A 21377-nucleotide genomic window follows, 5' to 3' on the forward strand; every position below is an offset into this window, starting at 1 on the left:
CCGAGCAAACCCACAGTGGGAGGTGTCATCTGTTGCACTGCAATAACTTGTTTAAAACATTTTTTTCTTTCATTGATAAGTATGCACTTTTTAAAAGCCACAGCAAATATGTTTATAGCTAAATAGTTCTGGTTTTTAACAGCCTTTTCACCTTTCTTCATCTGCATGACATGTGTTTATTAATGAGTTACAGAAAACTCAGTCAGTCCTCTGAAAGCCAGTTATTTACTGACCTGACCACTGGTTCTCCTGCAGGGCCACTGTGACTTTCATTCCTTGTAGGCAATGTTTGGCAGGGAGATGAATGGACAAAGATTTTTTTTCTCAGGCCCACACAAAAATAGAAAAGCTGCTTCTGCTCATTCAGGCTCAGCATGGCCTCCTCCAAAGCTGACTCTGTGCTGACACAGTTCACTTGATGATTCTGTCCTCGTGGTGCAGAGCACCCTGAAGCTGGGTCCAGCAAACTGCCAAAGGACCTGGCTTTTGGCTCGAGCATTTTGTCATTAAGGCCCGTAGCTCCTAAGGAGACTTGAATTACATTCTGCAGCTGTCACTGGTCTTTAAAACAGGTAGGATAACTCGCACTGTATAAAAGCACTGGGAAGTAAAGAGGGAACCTATGACTGACAGTACCGAAATTCACTAACCAGACTGAGTCTGTACAAGCATGAACCAGGAAAAATTATGTTTTAGCACAAGGCTGCTCGTGCAGGTTGTTCTAATGCAGTGTCTCACATGCCTGCAGGGGAACAGCAACACATCTGTCAAGCAATCACCCAAAACAGAATCAGGGTCAGTGGTCTCTTGAATTGGTACCCTGACTAACTTTTGCGTTTGAATAGTAAGGTTAGACACAGGGGTTTGTGATTTTTATTAAAGTTGATGTGAAATAGTGCTTAAAAAACAGAATCAGACAAAAAATTAAAACCTTGTAACATACTAATTTTGAGCTGTAAGGCAAATGCTCTTATTTTCAGAAAAATGATGGAAGGAACTGAAAAGCAGTTTTTTTTCAACTGCTTGGGTTCTTATTATTTTCTTGTTAATGTAGTAGAAGATGTGAATAATAACATTAAAAATAATAAAGAGTACAGAGTTGAAATGCATTTTTTCAAATATATAGAATATCTAACCATGCACACTAATACAATTGTGTTTTGCTCTTGAACAAACAGAAATGCTTAGATTCTCATTTGCTTTGCAAGGTCTTGGCCTTGGTCTTTTAAATGCTACGTGTGTAGTGATCTGTTGTGAACAGATATGAAGGGCACCATTAAAAATATCTTTTCATTGATTTTGATAAAGCCCTTAAGATACAAGGAAAACTTAGCCTCTTACATTGATGGAAACATGGCCCAATAAGAAACGGAAATAACATGGAATAGCCTCACTGTTTCTGAATTAGAATTTGTGATAGAAGGGAAGTGGCTTTATACTTCCTCTGTGGTTGCCTGGTCTCTCTCTACCTTTAGAAACTGTTGACCATATATGCCTTCATTCTCAATGGGGTTTGGTGTGCTTTTTGTTCTAGCTGCCTTTTGTTTCGTGGTCAGGAAAGCAAAACTCAACAGTTTCAAATTTGACGGTTTTCATGTTCGGCTACCTAAGGTCCAGCAGGTCCTTTCTGTCAGAAGATGGTGCTGGAAATCAGGTCCTATCTCATTCTAATTTCATGGTCTGAACTTACAGCTACAACAGGAGATTCTTCAGAGTAGCATTTCACCACTTAGTCAAAGCAGTCTCATGAAACATCCTTAACAAACTAAAGGAAAGGATCTACTACCTCTACAAGATAAAGCAGATGTTTCTGAAACATTTATTCTGTAGATTTTTATGAAGCGACAGCCATGGGAATTTCCATGTTATATATAGAAAGACTTGCATCTAATTTCTTGATAGCAAGAGGTACTTGCTGAAGAACAGGTGAGAAATACAGGATGTTTCAAAAATACGGCCTCAATTTTGAAACAGTATATTTCACAATGGCAACATGTTACAATTACACAGAAATTTATAAATGGTTTACTGAATTATCAAGTTTTGGTAATTTTTTTATAAATGCTCCATGTTCCTTCCACCTGGTGTACGAACAACATCGAGACGATAGTTGAATTTGTCCCAAACACCTCTCAAAGTGTCTTCTTCACTGAGGTCATCGCTGCTGTGGTTCTGTTTTTGAGGTCATCCAGATTAGTCACTAATGGTGTTCAGAGTTTCAAGTGGTAAGGGTTTCATTCATGGGCAGTTCATGGTTGCAGAGACACAGTGATTTCACATTGGGTCCTCTTTTTGAAAAATCCTGTAAGTAGATAACGAACATAAGAAGATTTTTGCAAAAAATACATTTTCTCCTATATATCAAGACTTCTATACATTCAGCAGAGAGAATTGTGTTTTCTGTAGCATAAAAGCAAGGTGGTCAACACAAGACCATTTTTTTCATGTGGCAACATTTGGAGTGTGCTGAGCTTTTTTTCTGAGATCTCAGCAGCCTACAGCTCTCACAGGTTTCTGGGTTTGGCTTTTAGTCTCTGTTTCGTTTGGGTCTGATTTTTGAGCAAACCCATTCATATAATATATCAGTCTGCAAGCTCTGCAGGTGGCATTGCTGCTAGGAATTTCAATCTTGAGTTACTTCCCCCTTGAACTATGTTCCAAGGTTAGTGAATTGCTGCCCTTTTCTCTCCTACCATCTTTGCCAGAAGAAGAGCTCGGGCTGGCTAAGCTACAGCAGCTGCTTATGCTTATGGCCCAGTTATGGAATAAATTAGAGAAGATGCTTCTTCTCCTGTTGCACCCCAATACAGATACTGTTTTTGAAGGTATTGTTGCTCACTGTGACCAGAAGTGCCTTTTTCCACCGTTTGCTTTTGCTATGAACTTTGTATATATAGTAAGAAAATGTAAGAGGCAGAGTGTACATTTTCTAAAGCTTTAAAGGTTTTCTGTATGTGTGAAGAGGCAAATAAGTCCTGTATTGGTGGAGGGGGGGGAGGGGGGCGTTTTTTTTTTGGTTGTTGTTTTTATCTTTTTTTTTTTTTTCCTGACAGCTTTCCCAGTTATTTTAAAGTCATGGCAATTCCTCACCATATTCTATGAAGCATTTGACTGACTTTTGGCACGTGCACAGATTGGCTGGTGTCACTTCTGGGTGTGCTTGAGTATCAGACCCAATCTCCTTTCATTCATTGACTGTGGCTGGATGGGCATTTGGAGATGCTGAAAGAAGCCAAATTTGTTTTTTTTTTTTTGGTCAGTCCAGTATGTTACATGATAGGATCCAACACTGTGACTTTGACCCTGCAAGCACACACCCTTATCATATAACTCACAAGCAAACCACCCAACTGAGTAACTGAAGAGTCCATCTGTAGTCAGGAGGATAAAAAAAGCAACTGGAAAACCTGCAGGGGTGAGTGGGACCCGCTCTGCCTATGCATGCAGCATACCTAGCTGCTTCCATCTCAGGGCTGCAGTCAGTCGGGCAGCGTGTCTCCATGCATACGTGTGCAGCAGAGCAAACCCTTTCCAGTGTGGCACAAGCACTTGCTGCAAGGAGTGGTGCAAAGGGAAGGAGACGTGAGGGCTATGGCTCCCACTGTGATACAAAAGCAGATTTACCAGATGCTTCCTTTAGACTTGACCCTTTCTGGAAGCTTTGAGCAGGAATTAATTTTTGGCTGAGGAAAAAAAAAATAAATTGTTTCCCACTTATTGTCTGAGAAATTGAGACAAGGGAAAGGGGGTGGGAAGAGAGGAAGAGGAAGAGAAAAACATTGCCATAATTATATGGAGTTTTATTTATATATACATATGTTTATATCTACATAGACAATTCTAAATCTTTTGGACAATGTTTGGTAAGATCCAGGATTTCCTTGATCTACAGCTAAAATGACAAGTAGATTAATGCTGATAACTAATTTTCCTCAGTGGGTTTAGCATGGGAGGAGGGCACAGAGGGAGACGGGAGAGACTGTTGGGTGATTGAGCTTCTGCACTGAGATCAGTTTGCTCGTGCAGCAGCCCTTGGCTTTCTATGGAAACGTGGTCTTACGGCATGGGTGCTACGGGGTGTATACACAGAGATGAGGCCAGGCCCCTGTCCCCCACCTTTGTCTGAGGAGGGGAGTGCTGTCTGGGTAACCCCAGAAAGCCCTGGAGAAGGTCCCTGGGAACAGGCTGTTGCTGCTGAGAAGCTGGTCTGTAGCTGGGGGCCAGCACACAGAGGGCTGGGGGAACTGGCATCTGAGGTGAGGGTCTGCATGCAGCCATGTGCGTCATCTGCATGGGGAACTGAACCTTTTCCTGGTCACAAATGTCACCACAGTGAAGGCTGCGGCGAAGATGAGAACATTTCTGGTGTGGGCAGGCTGAAGGTGTTCCCGATTCTTTGGCCATTTTTTAATTTGTGGGTCTCTTCTTTGCATCAAATCCTTGTCAGGCTTTACAAGAGCAAATCTCAGCCTGCTTATCAGCATGAGGTATAGCTAAATTTGTGGCTGGAATGAGGGCAACTTGCCAGTGCAGGCAAGACCCACATTGCTGGAAGAGAGGTGGTAGCCTCCCAGGAGTGGCACAGAAGAAGAAAACTTGGAGTGGCCTGAAATGTGATGAGCTCCGAACCGCTAAGAACAAAAAAGCACTGTGAATCAGCAAAGGCTTTCTGCTAAAAGCAAACGCCAACACAAACATTGTGTTCTGTGTGTTTGCAGGTGTCTGCAGGGCAGAGCACAGGTGTTTTGGGGATGGGCTGTGGTTGGTATTCGCTGTGTGAATGCTGCCTGCTGCAGCAGAACTGAGGTGGCTTGGCCCTCGCGGTGACACCTTGGGCAGGCCTGGCCCTTTGCTCACAGCAGGCATCTGAAAGCAGATGCCAATGTTCATTCTTGCTAATGTGTTGCTCAGTGGTTTAGCTTTGTGATGTTGCTTTCAGGGCTTATATTACTTCTTCCTGCTATAAACATCTGATTGCTTTGTAATGGCTAAAACAAGTTAGTGGGGAAAATGAGAATTAGTTATAATCTTATTAAGACCTTGAATGTGTATTCTCTTTTTCTTCCTCCACTCCAGCCCACAGATGTGGATAACCTTCAAAAATCACTTGTATGCACACCTTTGTTTTTGTTTCTCCTTCTTTGATCTCAGAAATAATTGAAGTGTACCCAGAGAAAGGCACTGTGTTCCCCTGAATGCAAGCCCTACCTAAAAGTGAACCCATGGCTTCTGTCCCTGCTGGCACACAGAAGTTGGCTGCTTAAGAGCCTGGGCATGTTTTTTGTTAAAAACAAGTTCTGATACTCTAATTTAGTTGTACCTGTCCCTCCCCAATGGCCTGGGGAGACTTGCCAGCTGCAAAATTACCTGTCATCAGCTAGTCAGGTGCAATAGGGCAGCACAGTGACAAGAACAGCTTGCCTTACTTGTGCATCCTGCGACTATCCAGCCTGCTGCACGCAAGCAAGAGAGAAAAGTGATTATAAAATGCTGCCTCCGGACTTATCCTCTGGCTTACTTGGATCACTTATTCTGGTTTGCTGGCACAGAGGCAGCAAGGTTTTGGTGCTCTGACGAATGCTTCATCCAAACCAAACCCTTTTGCTTTTTTTTTTTTTGCTTTTTTTTTTTGAGTAAGAGCAGATGTCTTGGATAGGCAGGTTTTGTTCTCCTTTAGGGTTTTATGGGCCACTATAAGGCCAGAATGGTCAGTCTCTTCAAATGAGGCTCACAGACAATGCTAGACCATATGAAGGAAGAAATCCTTTGTGAGGATAGTGCAGGACGACCTGCAATTGTGCCATTTCCAGCAGAGTGGCAAGAGCACTGTGCCTGCGTGAGATGATATTAGCTGGGTCCATTAGTTCAGATTATATATCTTGCCTTCTGATCAGACACAGGCAGATGACATTAGCAAATAGCAAATTAAGCTTCTGTTTGTTTAAACAATGTCATGTTACGTCTTCTCTGTGAATGCACATAAGTACCACCACGTGCAAATTAAAATTTCCCACTGGGTGCAAGGGGAATAGGCTCCTGTGTACAAGCAGCATATTTTGCTGTTTGACATTTGTGCTTGTTCGATGAGTGACCAGACCTTCCATCTGTGGTTCTTAGTTGAGATATCACAGCTATTTCCAGCAGGTGGCAGATGATAATCATGCTAGTAACCAAATCTGGGTACAAACGATGTGTTTTCCAGACTGTTTATTCAGATATTGACTTAAATATACACAATACATAGTGCATAGAAATGTGTTTCCACCAGCAATAAAATAAGATTGCATAATTGGAGCAGATTAGTAGTTACCCATGATAATATGTAATTAAATACTTGGGAATCAAGTGTGGTATGATTTTTTTTTAAATTCAGCTTTGATTTTTTTATCTCCCAGATCAGAGAAATTGCTTCTATTCCAAAAACCTCCAAATAACCATCTGGCTAATTGTGTTTCATAGTATAAGATTATCTTTGCTCATGTACTGTGATGGGAGAGAGCTCCTCCATGCAGTCATGCCTGGATAATTAGTCAATGCTTTAAAGAATTACATACTAAAAAAAAGTGCCAAATTGCACCACATTGCCTTTGCTGGGTCACACCTCACTGCCAGAGCTGCTCTGCTTGAGTGGTACTACCGACTGAGGGAGGTTTTTTTCCAGGTTAGCAGTCCCTAATGAGGACCGGATTTTGCTCCTTTTGCTCTTGATAGCAGTTACTCACACAGATGAGTAATCCCAGTGGGCTCAATGGGAGCTATTCACCATGCAGAGAGAGGGTGGCATTTGTATGCTGACCCGCCAGCATTGGCTTCAATGGGATTGCTGAGGAAACGGAAGACCGCAGGATCTGACCCATAGTAAACGCGTGACTACATGGAAAAGTCTGATCAAGGTTTATAGCTGCATGTGGGAGAGCTGTGTCACTCACAGCGCTGGTTGTGGATGAATTATGCAAAGCTTCCCAAAGTCAATGTAAACTTCATGGCATCTGTCATATATATCTTGCTTATCCCACAGAACTGGGACATATCTGGGAGGCAGAGAAGTGTTTGTTTTATGGGTCTTTTGGGCTAGATGTTGGTAGGATAATCCCAGTGTCTTCCCTCTGGGGACCTTACAATCCCCTGAGGTGGATATGAGGGAGAAGATGGGGTAAGAGCTCTTTGTGCAGTCCCCTCAGAGGAAATACTATTGGTGCTGCTGAGGTCAGGGGGTTGAATCTTTGCCTTGCAGCTGGAGAGTGAGGATGGAATCCTGTGATGTCAAATTAATTCTCATGAAGAACAGAGAAGACTGCCGATGAGCTGATGACATAAAAGCAAACAAGATATGAAAGTGATTATTATGGCTGTCAATATGCAATGACTTCTGAAATAACGGTATTTATATGCCTGCTTGCATAACCACATATTTATTGTAAACAACAGTTTCCAGTGTTTTTAGAAGAAGTAGAAAGTCCCATTGCTGCTTAGCTTTTCTCAAGATTATTTACTGTTTTCACTTAGTTATAGCAGTTCCACAGACAGCTAATGTGGGAGAGATGAGACTGGATGCATACTTACTAAACTGCAGTAACCACATTTCATTCTTGTACATAATCGCTGTTTTTTCTTCTGTAAGATCTTAATGCAGTTTTATTACATTATAATCTTTTATGGAGGGATAAAGGGATTTGTTCCTTAATAGGAAAGCAAAGTTTGTAAGCTCAAGTAAATCAGATATGGCCCAGAACACAATGCTTCTACAAGTTTAACCAGAAGGCGTTTCATGTTGGTTAACTTCATTGGAATCCTGAATGTTCTGTGCTTGCTGCTGAAATGACATGGATTTGAACATAGTTATATTTTTAGGAGGAAGCTAGACTTTACAGATTTTTAGAAGTGATTAACAAGAATTAAAGGAGCAAAGTGCTCTTTTTCAAAAAAAACAACCAAACAAACAAAAAAACCAACCAAACAAAAAAATAAAAAAAACCCCCCATACAACATGACAACTAGTTGTATTGTCTCAGCTATTGTAAAACCAGTTCTCACTGGCCCCCTTTTCCTGTAATAAAAGCCATTTTTCTTTTCCTCCTTCTGGCCTCTTTCTGGCCAGTGTTCAGCAAAAAACAGGTAGACATGCTTTTCTTCCTGTATTCAGGGGTCACAGTGGAGATCTTTGCTTTCTTTAAGGGTAGTAACTGCAGTGTGATCCCCAGCTTTCCTGTTTCTGATGTACAGATTTATTTTTATTCCGTGTATATACTGGTACATGCACACCCCCTTCTCGTGCATTTACAGCCATCTCAATAGTGCCCACTCTTTCCTATGTTTTTCTTTCAATTAAACTTTGTCTCTTTTGTGTTTTTGTGAAATCTGTGCTTTCTTGTCACTGTTGCTGACATTTTGCTAACTAAAACCTTCTTGTCATTGTTCCCTTCCTTTACTTCTTTCATTTAGTGTAATGGCCAAAGTGTTTCTCTGACAGACTAATCATACAAGTTATTTCATTACTGTTTCTTCATTCCTCTGTAGCTGTAAGATGCAAACTCTTAGCCTTTGGAGACAAGGGTAATCACATGCTCATTCTTAATTTCCTACTTACATAGGTTCATTGTATTTCTGCCATACTTCACTATGCATGGAGAGTGGGGGAAGGACTGTAGCCCTTTCCTGACCAGTTGGTTGGTTGTAGGACTTCAGGAGAAGGGAAGGAAGGAAGGAGGGAGGGAAGGCAGGAAGGCAGGAAGGAAGGAAGGAAGAAAGAGAGGAAGAGAGAAAGAGAAAGAGAAAGAGAGAGAGTGAGAAAAGGAAAGAAGGAAAGAAGGAAAGAAGGAAAGAAGGAAAGAAAGGACAAGACTATTTTACTATCTTATGTGGATAGTAACCGCCTTCAGGCCTGGTATAGATACTATTAGTTGAAATTATCTATGTCTTCCTAAAATTCAATCAGAATATCTTGCTCAGTCATCAAATCATAGTCCTGCTTTGTGTTATGGTGATATTTCCTTAGATTTGTCTTAAATATGTTGTTCCTTCAGATAAATATAGGTTGCAGCTTTGTAGTTCCCAGGGGACAGTAGGTTCATATTTTGTTAGTTTCTTGTATAACACAAAAGGAGATTAGAAAGCTTCTTATATTCTGTTTCCTCCCAAGAGAAAGCGATCATGTAGATCAGGAGAGGAAATTATTTCCTTGCTTGGCACAAATGAGTCACAGAAAATGACCTTCTTTTTAGTCTAATTTAGACCCAAGAATCCTCTGAAGAGCTGATAATGTAAACCCATATGTCTTGGATGAAGAAAAGTTGGAAAGGATATTGTCATTAACAGACTCATCCACATCTTAAAAGCAGCATTTCACTTTGCCTAGATTTTTGATCAGACTGCTAGCAGCTGCAAATCTCACATTGCCTGCACATGTTATCTGTAATACACACACATGTGATGTGCTGCTGCTGAGGTTTCGTTTCAGGAATGGAGATATTGAAAAAGTGACACACATTCTTTGGCTGTTTCTTATAATGTATTTAACATCTTTAAAAATACATGTTCATGTGAGTTTTAAAACACCGCTTTCATTTACATTGTTCGACTGTACAGCACATAGACTTGGAGACAGATGTGTATTACAGAGAAAACAAAAAGCTTTTAGGCTTACGTCAAGAAAACAAGAGACAACACAAAATAAACAAAGCACTGACAAAGAGCTTGAGCAGAAAAGGGCTGGTGGGAAACCAGAAGAGTAACTGGACAGCATAGTGAGCCAGAAGTAACAGTTCATAGATTCTCAGGCGAGGAAGCTTGAATTATTCCACAGTGAAGGAAGGTGAGAAGGTGCCTGCATTTTTTTTTCCCCTTATTTTCCTTGCTGTAAGCTTTTTCTTTTTTTTTTTTTTTTAAATTATTACTACTTTTGTGCGTGTGTTTTCTTTTGTGTTTTTGTGTGTTTGTTTTTTAACATTGGTCTGTTCTCATTGTCACTCATGGATTCTGGGTAGTTTCTTTTACACTTAAGTGCAAAAGCTGGTGATACTTGACTACATTTTAAAGGAAAGGCTAGGTTTATGGTTTAATTTTGCCATGGCCTTCCTGTGCCTACCCATGCTCTTAGTAAAGCTAGGCCATGCTGAAAATCAGCCTGGCAGTGTAGCTGTGGGTAAGCACACACTCCTAATGCTGAGCCATTTCAAAGTGTCACGGCTTATGCGATTCTTTTTTTCATAATATACAAATGGGAATCATGACAGGTGGCTTTTTTGTTTGTTTGTTTGTTTTTTAAACCACCAAACATGTTACACCACAGATCCTTGTGAGCACCAGTGACCTGAGGTTACGATGTGGGGATCAACCATCACCTTAGATAACAGAGTGAATTTATGCTGGGTCAAATGAAATTAGATATAAGAGTGGTGGATTCTGACTGCAAAACTGGGTGTGCAAAAAGGGATGGGGAAATTATGTACGGCCTGTTTTTGTGAATGTATAATAACTGGGCTATAGGTAAATGTTTTGTTTCCTGGACATAAAGGAGATAGAAGTGCCACAACTGTCTGAAAAGAACGCAGATGCAGATTGGGAAGGATAGTCTGTTGAGCATCTGCTGTGAGTGACTCTTAGAGCAGCAAATGCTGGCAAGAGAATTGATAAATTGATTTTTTTTTTTTATTACTATTTTGGGGTCAACTTTCTGCAGATGAGAAAAGCTTCAGACAGGGAAATGAGGTCAACTGAAGTCTTTATGTACCAAAGGCAAGCACAGAAAACAGAGAGAAGTAAAATGTTTCATCTGAGATGTCGATAATATCTAGAACATGGCAGTAGGTTTCTCCCAGACGTTGTTCAGGAAGATTTATCAGTTCTCAGTGTATAGAAGAAATCTCTCTGGTTACTGCATCACCACGAGTATGAAGATGTTTTTAAAGGGATCTATAAACTCAATTTGTGAGCTCATTTGGGGTCAGCTTATAGGGATCGAAACAATAGGATCCATTTTCCTTTGACTATAGCTAAACTTTATCCACTTGCTTATAGCTGAAAGTCCTTGTTTCTGCCTGTGTACAGCATGTGTATAACAGCTGTTTGCCATTCTTCCTCAGTCAGATGACTCAGTGGGCCTGCATTTATTTTGTGCAAATATGTTCAAGGTGTGTGCATATGTGGCAAAGGAGCAAAAGCAACAGCCATTGTATATTCCTTTTTATCTGTGAGCATGTACAGGGTGTTAAAACAGACCTGTACAACATACATACTTCAAAACTGTTTGTTTGTCACATTCAACATCTGGGCAGCAACAGACTGACCAGTCTGAGTCAACATCCTTCTTAAAATGTGAGGCACCTGATCAGCACTCCTGTGGCTTCTGTTCAGGCTGCTGCTTGTGTTGCCTCTTGTCCACCTGTAAGGTGAGACAAAATAGGGGAGTCAGAAGTATTGTGACAGGTGAAATTAGGGCTATGGTGAAGAAAATGGTAAAGTTTGTTAGGACAGGGAGCACTGAAGTTATCACGGGGGAAGCAAAGGACCAGCGGGCAGAGGAGCTGAAGCATTGCAGTGAGTTGGGAGCATTATGTAGGTGGAACAGGGATAAATGTAATGAGGTTACAGAGGACACTGGGCATATTGCAGTGAGGAGGAGGGAATTACGGTATGGATGTTGGTAAATGGAAGCCTGTGCTTTACAAAATCCCTTCAGAGTCTTGTGCTATAAGAGTATTTTTATCAAATTACATATGTTGCTTGGCTATGCAGACAAAGCGAACACAGTAAGTCAGGCAGCTCCTTAAGATAACTCACTGCTTCCTTTTTTGGCTGTGAGCTTGCCAGCTTCCTTCAGAGTTAGGCCCATACCTGTGCTGGAAAACTCAGATACCCCAAACTTTCTTGCAAACTGACTTCCACAGCTATTGTAGCTCCTTCCCAAGTTTTCATTTTCTCTCTCTTACATATTTCAAGGTCTATCTCTCTGCATAAATGGAATTCATTATGCATTGTACCAACCATGATTCAAGCAAGGGTGTACTGCCCAACTGTATTCTTCAAGCTTGCCTGGATGGTTTCTTGCCTACAGGCTTCATACCACATGTGACTGACTTAGGATTTGCCTTCTGTTTTATTGCTGTCCTTTTAATAGTTTGGTTCTTTCACAACTAGATTCTTAGTACATGTGTAGATTGTCCTTAGTCTGTTTGCTTTTCTCCCACTTCTGAAATTCATAGCCAGAGTGAGAAAGCATTTGATGGTGGGTGGTGGGTGGTTTTTTTTTCCTTTCTTTCTGCTGCAGGCTTGAGAAAGGGCAGTTTGTTGTGCTTCTCTGATATGCTGGACTGCCATGTGCCCAGGCAGTTCTGCGTAGGGATGTTCTAAGCCTCCTCAGTGGGGTAGTGATTGTCTGCACGAAAGGTAATTTGATTATTTTACTTTTTGAAACAGTTCAATCTGTACATCTCTATTGGACTGTGTGCTCTGATTTTGCCAGACCTTTAGGAAAGGGGTATTTCAGTTGGTGACTTTACAAGACCCAAAGTTTGTCACTGAATATTGGCACAGGTCCTGTTTCCTGCTGTTTAATGTGCAATCATGAAATCTGAATTCCCTGCTTCTCCCGTGCAATCAGGTAGAGCGTGCTTTGCCACTGATCAAATGGAGCCAGGAGACAGACCGGCCTGCTCTCAACACCCAAATGGGTTTGTTCATTTTGTACGGGCTTCTTTACCCCACTAATGAATGGCTTTCAACCTGGAGGCACCGCAGGTGCCCTCTCTTTATGGCTCTGTGGGGAAGAGGACTTGAACATCCCTCCCTCCCTTTGCCCGTGACGCGCAGGCCCCGCGGCCCGGGCCAACGGCTGCTCCTCGACGGTTGGTCCGGGCCGGCGCTGGCGACGGGCCATGGAGTTAGTCAGCCTTCCCCCTCCCCCGCTGCCCCCTCGGGAGTCCCGGCGGGGTGGGGGGCTGCCGCGGCCGGGAGGAACGGAGCCACCCCTCAACAGCCGCCTCCTCCTCCTCCTCGCGGCGGGACCGGGACGGGACAGGGCAGGGGCGGGACGGGGACAGGGCTGGCAGCCCCGCGACGACTGAGGGGGCGGCCGCAGCTGGCCGGCCGGCGCGCGCCGCGATCCAGCTGTTGGCAAAGCACCGCAACCCCCCCTGCCCTCCGCCCTCCTCCAACCACCCCGCTCCCCCTCCCGCTCCTGGCAGGCAGCGGCCCAATGGGCGCCGCGGCCAGCTGCCTCGCTGGCCAATGAGGAGGAGGCGGCGGGTGCTGCCAGCGTGCGGAGCGGGAGGCGGGCGCTGTGCTCGGCTCCGCTTGGCTGCTCCCTCGCTCTCACGGCAGCCGGGTAGCGGCGCGCTCGCAGGCGTCCGCTCGTCCTCCTTCCCGTCGCAGCGGAGCAGCTCGCCTGCCTCCTCCTTCTCCTCCTGGCCCCGGCTCGTCCGTCTCCGCGGCGGCGGGGCTCGAGCACTGCTGAGCGCCAGGCGCGGTAGCGGCACCACCACCATGGCGGTGGAGGAAGAGGGGCTGCGGGTCTTTCAGAGCGTCAGGATTAAGATCGGTGAGGGAAAGGCTCGGGGTGAGGGCGGCCGGCAGTGGCCGGGGAACCCCCGCTGGAGCGGGGAGCGCCGGTGCGGGAGGCAGCTGGCGCCGGCCACCCTTTTGCGCTCCCCTGCGCCCAGCGTCCCGCCGGGGGAGCAGGGCGGGCGGTGCCCGCGGCCCGGCGGGGCTCTGCGGCGCCTCAGGCCGGCGGAGCGGGTCCGGTGGGAAGCGGCGCCGTGAGGGGCGGGCAGCCGGTGCCGCGGTGACAGGCGGGCAGCGCCGTGTGCGTCCGGCTGGCGAGCCGCGCCGGCGGGAGTCCGGGCGGTGCAGGATATTAGGCAGATTTCGCGATTTTTCTTTTTTTTCGTTGCTATGCTACGCTCTAAAAGTTTGAAGGCGGCCCCCGGGTCTCAGTGCTGCGTGTCACTGGCAAAGCTGGTGCGAAACCGGCCAAAAAGCGGCTGCGGGAAGAGCCGGTGGCTCAGCCCTGGGCTCAGTGAGCGGGGTGCGCTGAGGCTGCTGCTTCCTACGGCTCGCATCGGGAGATTCGCTCTTTTTCTTGCTGTTGATCGAACTCCAAACCGCATTATTAGAAAGTAAAGCGACAGATGTCAGCGTGCAGATTAAACTCTCCCTGGTAGAGTTCTGAGTGTGCCGGCGGGGAGGGAAGTCCCTGGTTTCCGTAACAGAATCAAACCCGCATGCAGAGAGAGCGGTTTGCCTCTCTTGAATGGCGCACGGTGGTGGGGAGCCCGCGGGGAGGTGGAAAAGTTTAGTGGTGGACTCGCAGTAGTGAGTACTAAAGGACTTGGGCTTGTAGCTTCCTATTAACGCTCTTAAAAAATCTGCTCTTGCATATCTGTGCATGTAAAAGCAAATTTGCAACCACCAGTTGTCACGTTAGATAAAATTGAAACTTGAGTTTGCATAGGAAATCTCATTACTGGATAATCGTATTAGCATTTCGAAGAGACCCCACGGTATTTTGTCAGGTTCTTGCTAGGATCGTTTTTCTTATTAATTGCTAGCAGGTAGTTTAGTGATAGCAGACTTTAAGAAGTAAAATTTTATTACATAAACTAAAAATCATATGTTGATTTTGTATTCTTTTATACATCCAGTAAACAGATTCAGGAAGATTCTGAAATATGGCCAGATACTTGTTTTCTGTCTCTTTTCATAGAGGAGACAAAAAATAAGAAAGTCTTATTACAAGCGAGAAATTCAGACACCAAGTGATGCTATTGCAGGTTGTTCCTGTCTTGTGATTTTTAGTGAAGGGAGGAAGAGCACAGCTCACATATAGGATGATGACTTTTTGGTATTTTTTGTGGTTTTATGAGAAGAAAACAGTGATGTTGTTGTACCTAAACAATTGGTGTCACTGGAGTGTGGGAACTTCTTTGAGTGATAGGAGAGATCAAAGATAATAACAGCAGCAGAAGGCTTGAGATTATTCTCATTAAATCATGGACTAAAGTTAATCCTTCTGCTGACTTCAGTTATCAGATTCCTCGTCAGAGCTAAGTGTTTGATTAATGTACAGTATTGCAGTAAGGGTTCCGGCTGCATTTTAGCATGCATAGTAAGCAGGGAAAACTGTGCATCTGTGGTACACCAGTGCTTCATTTCTGCCTTCTGAGCAAAACGTCTTTACTCAATGAACTGCAAGAACAACGCCAGGTGCTTTCTGGAGCTTGGCTGTGCCCAGGCTTCTGCTGTAATACAGCAGAGGGCGTTGGTAAGTACGCACAAAAAGCAGCTCTGCACTCCTGCTCGCTAGAAAGTATGCGAAGGCAGATTCATCAGCTTCTGTGGCAGGAGAACGAGTTTCTGGGTTTTGTGTATATGTCCGTGTAGCTGACTGTCTTTTGTGAAATTTGTCAGAACAACAGAAGTGGCAGGATTGCTCTGCTGGGTTGAAGGAGCATTTCTAATCTAGCAGGCCTTGTAAAGCAATCCCAATCTTGAAGAAATTATATATGGAAGTTTGTAGACTCCCTGCAAAATAAGAACTGTGAGTGGATTTGAAAGGAGATGGTGAACATTAGAGGGACACTACTTTTGTCAGCTACTCACAAGAGTAAATGTGTCTTTCAGCAGTTCCCATTTGCTAGTATCCTGTAGGTTTCTCTATTCTCTAGTGACAGGAGGCTTTGAATTTTTTGATGGGTTATTTGAGGACAAAGGCATAAGTCATTTCCCATCTTGATTTGCTTTGATTCATCATGCGCTAGAAGTGGTTAGTTCTGTTCTTTGGGAGCTTGTTTCATGGCCAAACTCTGACTGATCTCTGACTTGCAGATACTCTGTGCTTAATCTGTTTCCTTCTCTGTAGGGCCTTTGCTGGCAAAGCATGAATAGGGGCACTGATTTACAAGTACGTGTCGATGTACATCTCATGAAATGTAGGACCGATGCTTGAGGAATCAGTGCAAACACACTGTGAGATCAGGGTGGGGCACCCAGGGTGCTCTTTCTTAATGGAGAGTCTGATGCAGTTTAGAGGCTTCAGGCTGTGCAAAACATTTGTGGCCTAGACATTTTTGAGTGCCCTAATGTTATGTATTGCTATGGCTGGGTCTTGTCTTGTATTTACAATAAGCTGCAAGTAAACGAAGACATTTTCTATTGCTGGTGTAACTTGTTCTTTTGGGGCCAGTGGGTTGCATAGAATCAGCCCTGTTCAGCTGGGTGGGTAATTATATCCCAGATCTCCCAAATGCTTCCCCATTCTGAGTAGTGTTGTTTCTAGTTGTGTTTGGATTTGTCTTGAGCCAATCTGTTTTACCTCCTGAAAACATGAACCCTTGAGGTTCTTAGGAACCTCTGTTTCCCTCACTTGTTTGCACTGCCAGTGATGTGCCACTTCAAAGAATGTTGCATTGAGGTACTGAAGTTGTGGAGCAATGATATGAACTCTCATTTTGGGTTGCAGTGTTAGGAGGAATTGTTACTGTGCTACCTCTTGTCCAGTTTCTGGTTTCTTTTGTGATTTGTTGGACTGAAAGAACTCAGTGTCTGGCTACTTTTGCTCATGTCTGTTGTGAGGAAGTAACACACAGTAAAAAGAAAAACGTAATATATGTACTAATGAATGAAATGTTCAAGTGCTTGTTTGAAATTGATTTATTTTGGCTTCCCATAACTGAAACTGTTGTCCTCTTGTCTTTTTTCCTTAATTGATAAATTATTTTTACCGGAATCCCTTATACATAAACAAAACAATGTGTCATGTAAGACTAAACAAACACTTCCTATAAGATTGCCACTTTGAGGAAGTGTGCAGTGCTGATATTTCCATGAGTCAGTGTTTCAAAACCTGAAAGGAAACAACATAAGGCTCTATGGCTGATGATTGGCTGGAAAAACTACAAAGAGTGTCCTTCTGCTTGACAACATGGCTTGTGTTGTACTGTTAATAATATTTAATAGATATACTGCACTTAATTGCTACTTTTTTTCTCCTTAAATGGCATCAACTGTTAAACTTTCAGTTGAAAAAATAAAAGTTCATACTCAGCATTTCTGTTGTGGAAGGCTGTATGCTGGATAGCAGAGAACTTTGTGTCAGATTTTACTTTGTGAAATTAGTTATACTTGAAAAATCTAAAGAAATGGCTCATTGGTGAATTTTCACTGTAAAGTAGCAAGCTTCCCATGTCTCTGAAATCTAGTTTTATTGTGTTGGGGAATATGAGGCTCTGCTCTAAAACTGCATTTTTCTAGCTGTAGGTGGGCTTGTTGTAGAGGTCAAACTGTCCCATAGTTTTGGAATAATAATTGAGACAGGACGATATTGCACATCAAGAGACTACCAGGGGCACCAATATGGTGAGGGAGGACCCTTTGCTAATTGTTTCGTGGAGCTCAGAGAGCATAATGGTCCACTCAGTACACTGTGAGGACTTGTTGCAGTTTAAGACATGCGCAAACTTCTGAAGCTAGAAGGGGCTGGAGATGGACCTTTTGTGGTTAAAGGTGTTGAAATGACAGCCTAAGATGTGGAACTTCTGGCAGCATGGTCATTCCTTAGCACTAAGTGTGATCAGAAGCATGAAGCTGTGAAATTTTTGTGGTAAAGGTTGGTTGGCTACTATCTGATGTGGGCTGATGCTTGACTCTCAGCTTATCCTGTTCAAAGGGTAAACGCACCATTTTCTGAGAACTCAGAAACCTCATTTATGTTGTGACAGTCCAGTTGAGTAGGTGGGGATTGCTGGTCTGTAGACTGTGATGTCTCTCTGACTATTTTGCTGTGCCTTCTTTACTATTTCATACAGAGCTGGGTAGTTTAAGACATTGCAAAAGCAATTGACCTTTTCTTTGGGAAACGGAGAGTCTCTGGTGAAATCAAGCAGAGTATTTGCTTAAGTGCCAGTATACTAGTGTTTAAGCAGGTTGATTGCCAAGGGAAGGTATTTACTGCCCTTCCACCATTAAACTTGATACGGAATAAATGCTTCAGAAATGCCTCTCTGCATTTCTGTAAGGTTAAGGAGGAACTATCTCATCTCTGACAAACTTAAGGCCTTTGTTAAGTCTAATAATCCTAAGATTGATCAGGGAAATCCATTTTACCTTGAGAAGATGTTCCTTTTAATGTTGTCTGTTGGGATTTAGTGCCTTGTCTTAAGTGGTTACTTGTAGAAGTAAGTACGACTAAATATGCTCACCACATAATACTGTAAAAGGATTTATCCTCATTTAAACGGGACATAAGGTCAAATAGATATTTTTAGAATTAGAGAATTTTTACCAGGTAGCTATCTCTCTCTGTATATATAAAATAGGAAATTATAAGAAACATGTTATATTTCCTAAATAATAAAGATCACATTGATTTTTTTTGTAATGTTTCAAAGTTAGTGGACCAACAAATAAAGAAAGGAAGACAAGTCATTTGCATCTCACCCTGAATATATTCAAGACTTCTCAAGTTCATTTCTGCACATTCTAAAGTTAACAGGTACAGCTTAAACTGATGTTGTGTAGGTAAAATAAATTGGCAACTTACATTGTTGTTGATTGACTGCTATGCTATTTAAGGCTTAAGTCTGACAGGCTGTGGAGGGTGCAGAATAGATTGTGGAGGTTTTTCACCCCTAGCTTAATATTTCAAACTCTTCTAAATTTGGTGGTGGTTGTGTTCTGACTGACTCATGTTCAGTGTGCTGAATGGAAAAGAACTGGGACTAGTGCTGTTTCTAGAGGAGGAATGCTGTGACTGCTCATGGACTGTCAGGATCAGCCGTGGCTGGAACAACAATGGAGACCAAAGCATAGTTTCTGCAAGTGAGAGAAGGAAATGAAGGTAGCAGTGGAAAATGCTTCAGTGAACTTAGTTTTGAAGAAATGGAAGATGCTTGTGTTTGGGGCTGCCAGCTTGACATCAAATTATCCATAACTTCCTTTTAAGTAAAAATAATGATTCATATATGAATGAGAGTAGAAACCAATGTTACTTGGCTTTTTGAGTATGTAGAGGTAAATTCACAGGAGTGAAACTATTAAACAAATCTGCACAGAGCCTCTGATTTCAGGAAACAAACTTTCCATTTTTTTGGTCCTCTTTTGGAATTAGTACGTTTGAAAAAAGTGTACTCTAATCTCTCTCATGAGAACTAATAATGTTTTCTTGTCTTCTCATTGAGGTGATTATCTGCTGGTCAAAGTACCAAATGCTTTTACATGTGGATGTTATATAAATGCTGGATATCTTAGATTTGCAGTTTTCCAGCAAATGCTTTTGAAACTTGTCATGGCATTGATTTGCTCATCAGACTAGTGGGGTTTTGGTGGTTTATTTATTTTTAAAATTTATTTATTATTATTATTGGTTGAAAACAAATGTCTATTTCTGAAACTACTGGGCTAGGTAGATCCCAATATTAGCCTCTATTCCTGTGTTCTTGTGTTTCTGTTCTGCCTACTGCTGTTTCTCCTCCATGTTTCAGATGTTGCTTTGTGAATCTGTTCTTGCAGTTGCTCTCCAAGGCATGACATAGTGATATGCTAACCCAAATTACTAGCTTGTTGCTGCTGAAAAGGCAGGTCTTGCTTTTCCCCTTCCATACTCATCTTTCTCTCAGCTATGAAACACTCTTTACGCCCCCTACCCCAAACAAATCTGCTGTTGACTGATGCTCCTCTGCTGACGACGAAAAACAAACAAACAAACATTTCAAATTGCAAAGCAGGCCCAAAGAATGCATCGTATTTTTCTTGTCAGGTTTAGTTTTCTTCCATTTTAGTGAGCTGAATCTGTGCACTCAACATCAGAGATGTCTCTGGACAAGTATCAGGAGCTTGACGGGGAGTGTGTGCGACAGATGCAGGGGACAGCAGGTACATCCCCTGCTTTCAGGTCTGTGTACTGAGAGTGTTATGAGACTCCTTCAGTCTTTCTGCACTCTTCAGACCACTCCGCTTCCATAGCACGTTTTCTTGTTGATGCTGTATTTGTTAGCCTCCAATATATGCTGGCTTGGCCAGATGTCTTGAAGAACAAATGTTAAAACTCCAGCAAGATCCCCAAGAGGATAACCTGACGAACTAGTATAACTGTATCTCTGACCTTCCACCTGAGAACTACTTGCATCTTGCACTCAGTTCAGGAGCCTCATCTGCTTATGAAAATTTAGGTGTTTAAGTTGGTACTAATTGATTAATACACTGCCCTGTGTCTCCATCACACACTTGTTTTCTAAAGCTGTGACACATAATATTGATTATCATGTTTAGGCTTAAACAGACCCCCTCCTTCTTTGCATCACAGCAAGATTTTATGCAGATACGCTGTCAAACACTCTGTTATCATATGAAGCCATTAATTTTACTGATGCTCCCATTTAAGGAAGATCACTTCATGCAAACACTGAAGGGTGTTCCCTACAGCAAGAGTAGAAGATACAATTTTTAAAAAAGCTTGTAAAATAAAATACCTTAGACAGTAGACCTCAGGTTAAAATTCTTAGAGCAGGTTAACACTATAGACTGCAAACAGATCTTCAGGTATTCTCTCTGTCCTTTCTTAGTCTCTGGTGACGGACTGACTGATCTCCTTTACAGGGGTGTAAATTGTGAGTAATTCTGTTGAAGCCATTAGTTAAACTTCTGTGAGAGTCAGATTAACTCTTTGAGTAGCTCATGTAGCATTTTTTTTCTTGGAGCACGTGGCGGGAAGGATGAAGCAAAATCTACTTGGGATTTTTTAAATAGTACTTAATACCTCTCATTTTATGACAATTCACTGCTGAGAAAAACCTGTGCAAAATGTTGTGTTTGGAGAATCAATCTTAGAGTTTCCATGTGTGAGAACAAGAAGCCTAGAATAAAGACAAATGATTCTAGTCTTTGCTAAATACTATATAATATGCAAATATCAGACAGTTTTATTGCTTGTCATTTCAGATGGACAAATATTTAGCCAAGTATTTAGAAGAAAAATTGTTGTGTGTGCCAGTGGACTATTAATGTGTCTAGGGAGCAAGTAACTTAAGGCATATATTAATGGTTAGAACACACACTAGTATATTTTAATGTTGTGTTTTTAAACCTTATAGTACTAGAGGTTTATCTATTTTGTGGTTAAATCAAGGAGAAACTTGAGATATGCTTGAAGTTAATAACAGGTTATATTTTTATTAAATTGAAAAGCTCATCATAGGCTTGCACATTCTGAATAGCTCTCTCATTTTCTGATTTTAGCAATGTTTATTAAACCTTATGAAGTGTCTGTTCTCTAGCAGAGCCTGTTGGATTTCTTCAGTGTAGTGGACTGGTGACTGAATTTAGGATCAAACTAAAAGCTTTGTTTTGGAATAAAAGCAAAACAAATCTAACTTCCTTCCTCTCCCATC

The 21377-nt window shown here is 42.5% G+C and overlaps 1 protein-coding gene across 1 annotated transcript in view; it reads left to right on the plus strand.

Moving 5' to 3' along the window:
* Positions 1–13432: 13432 nt before the first annotated feature.
* The window catches only part of RASA3 (RAS p21 protein activator 3), a 131382-nt gene continuing 123437 nt past the window's right edge, over positions 13433–21377 (plus strand). Inside the window, exon 1 of the mRNA XM_080341798.1 lies at positions 13433–13534. Coding sequence (XP_080197924.1) covers positions 13480–13534 — 55 coding nt within the window. The 5' untranslated portion in view covers positions 13433–13479. The remainder of the gene's footprint in view (positions 13535–21377) is intronic.

This window comes from Nesoenas mayeri (genome assembly GCF_963082525.1).
Source record: "Nesoenas mayeri genome assembly, chromosome: 1".
In the NCBI taxonomy this organism is placed as follows: Eukaryota; Metazoa; Chordata; class Aves; order Columbiformes; family Columbidae; genus Nesoenas; species Nesoenas mayeri.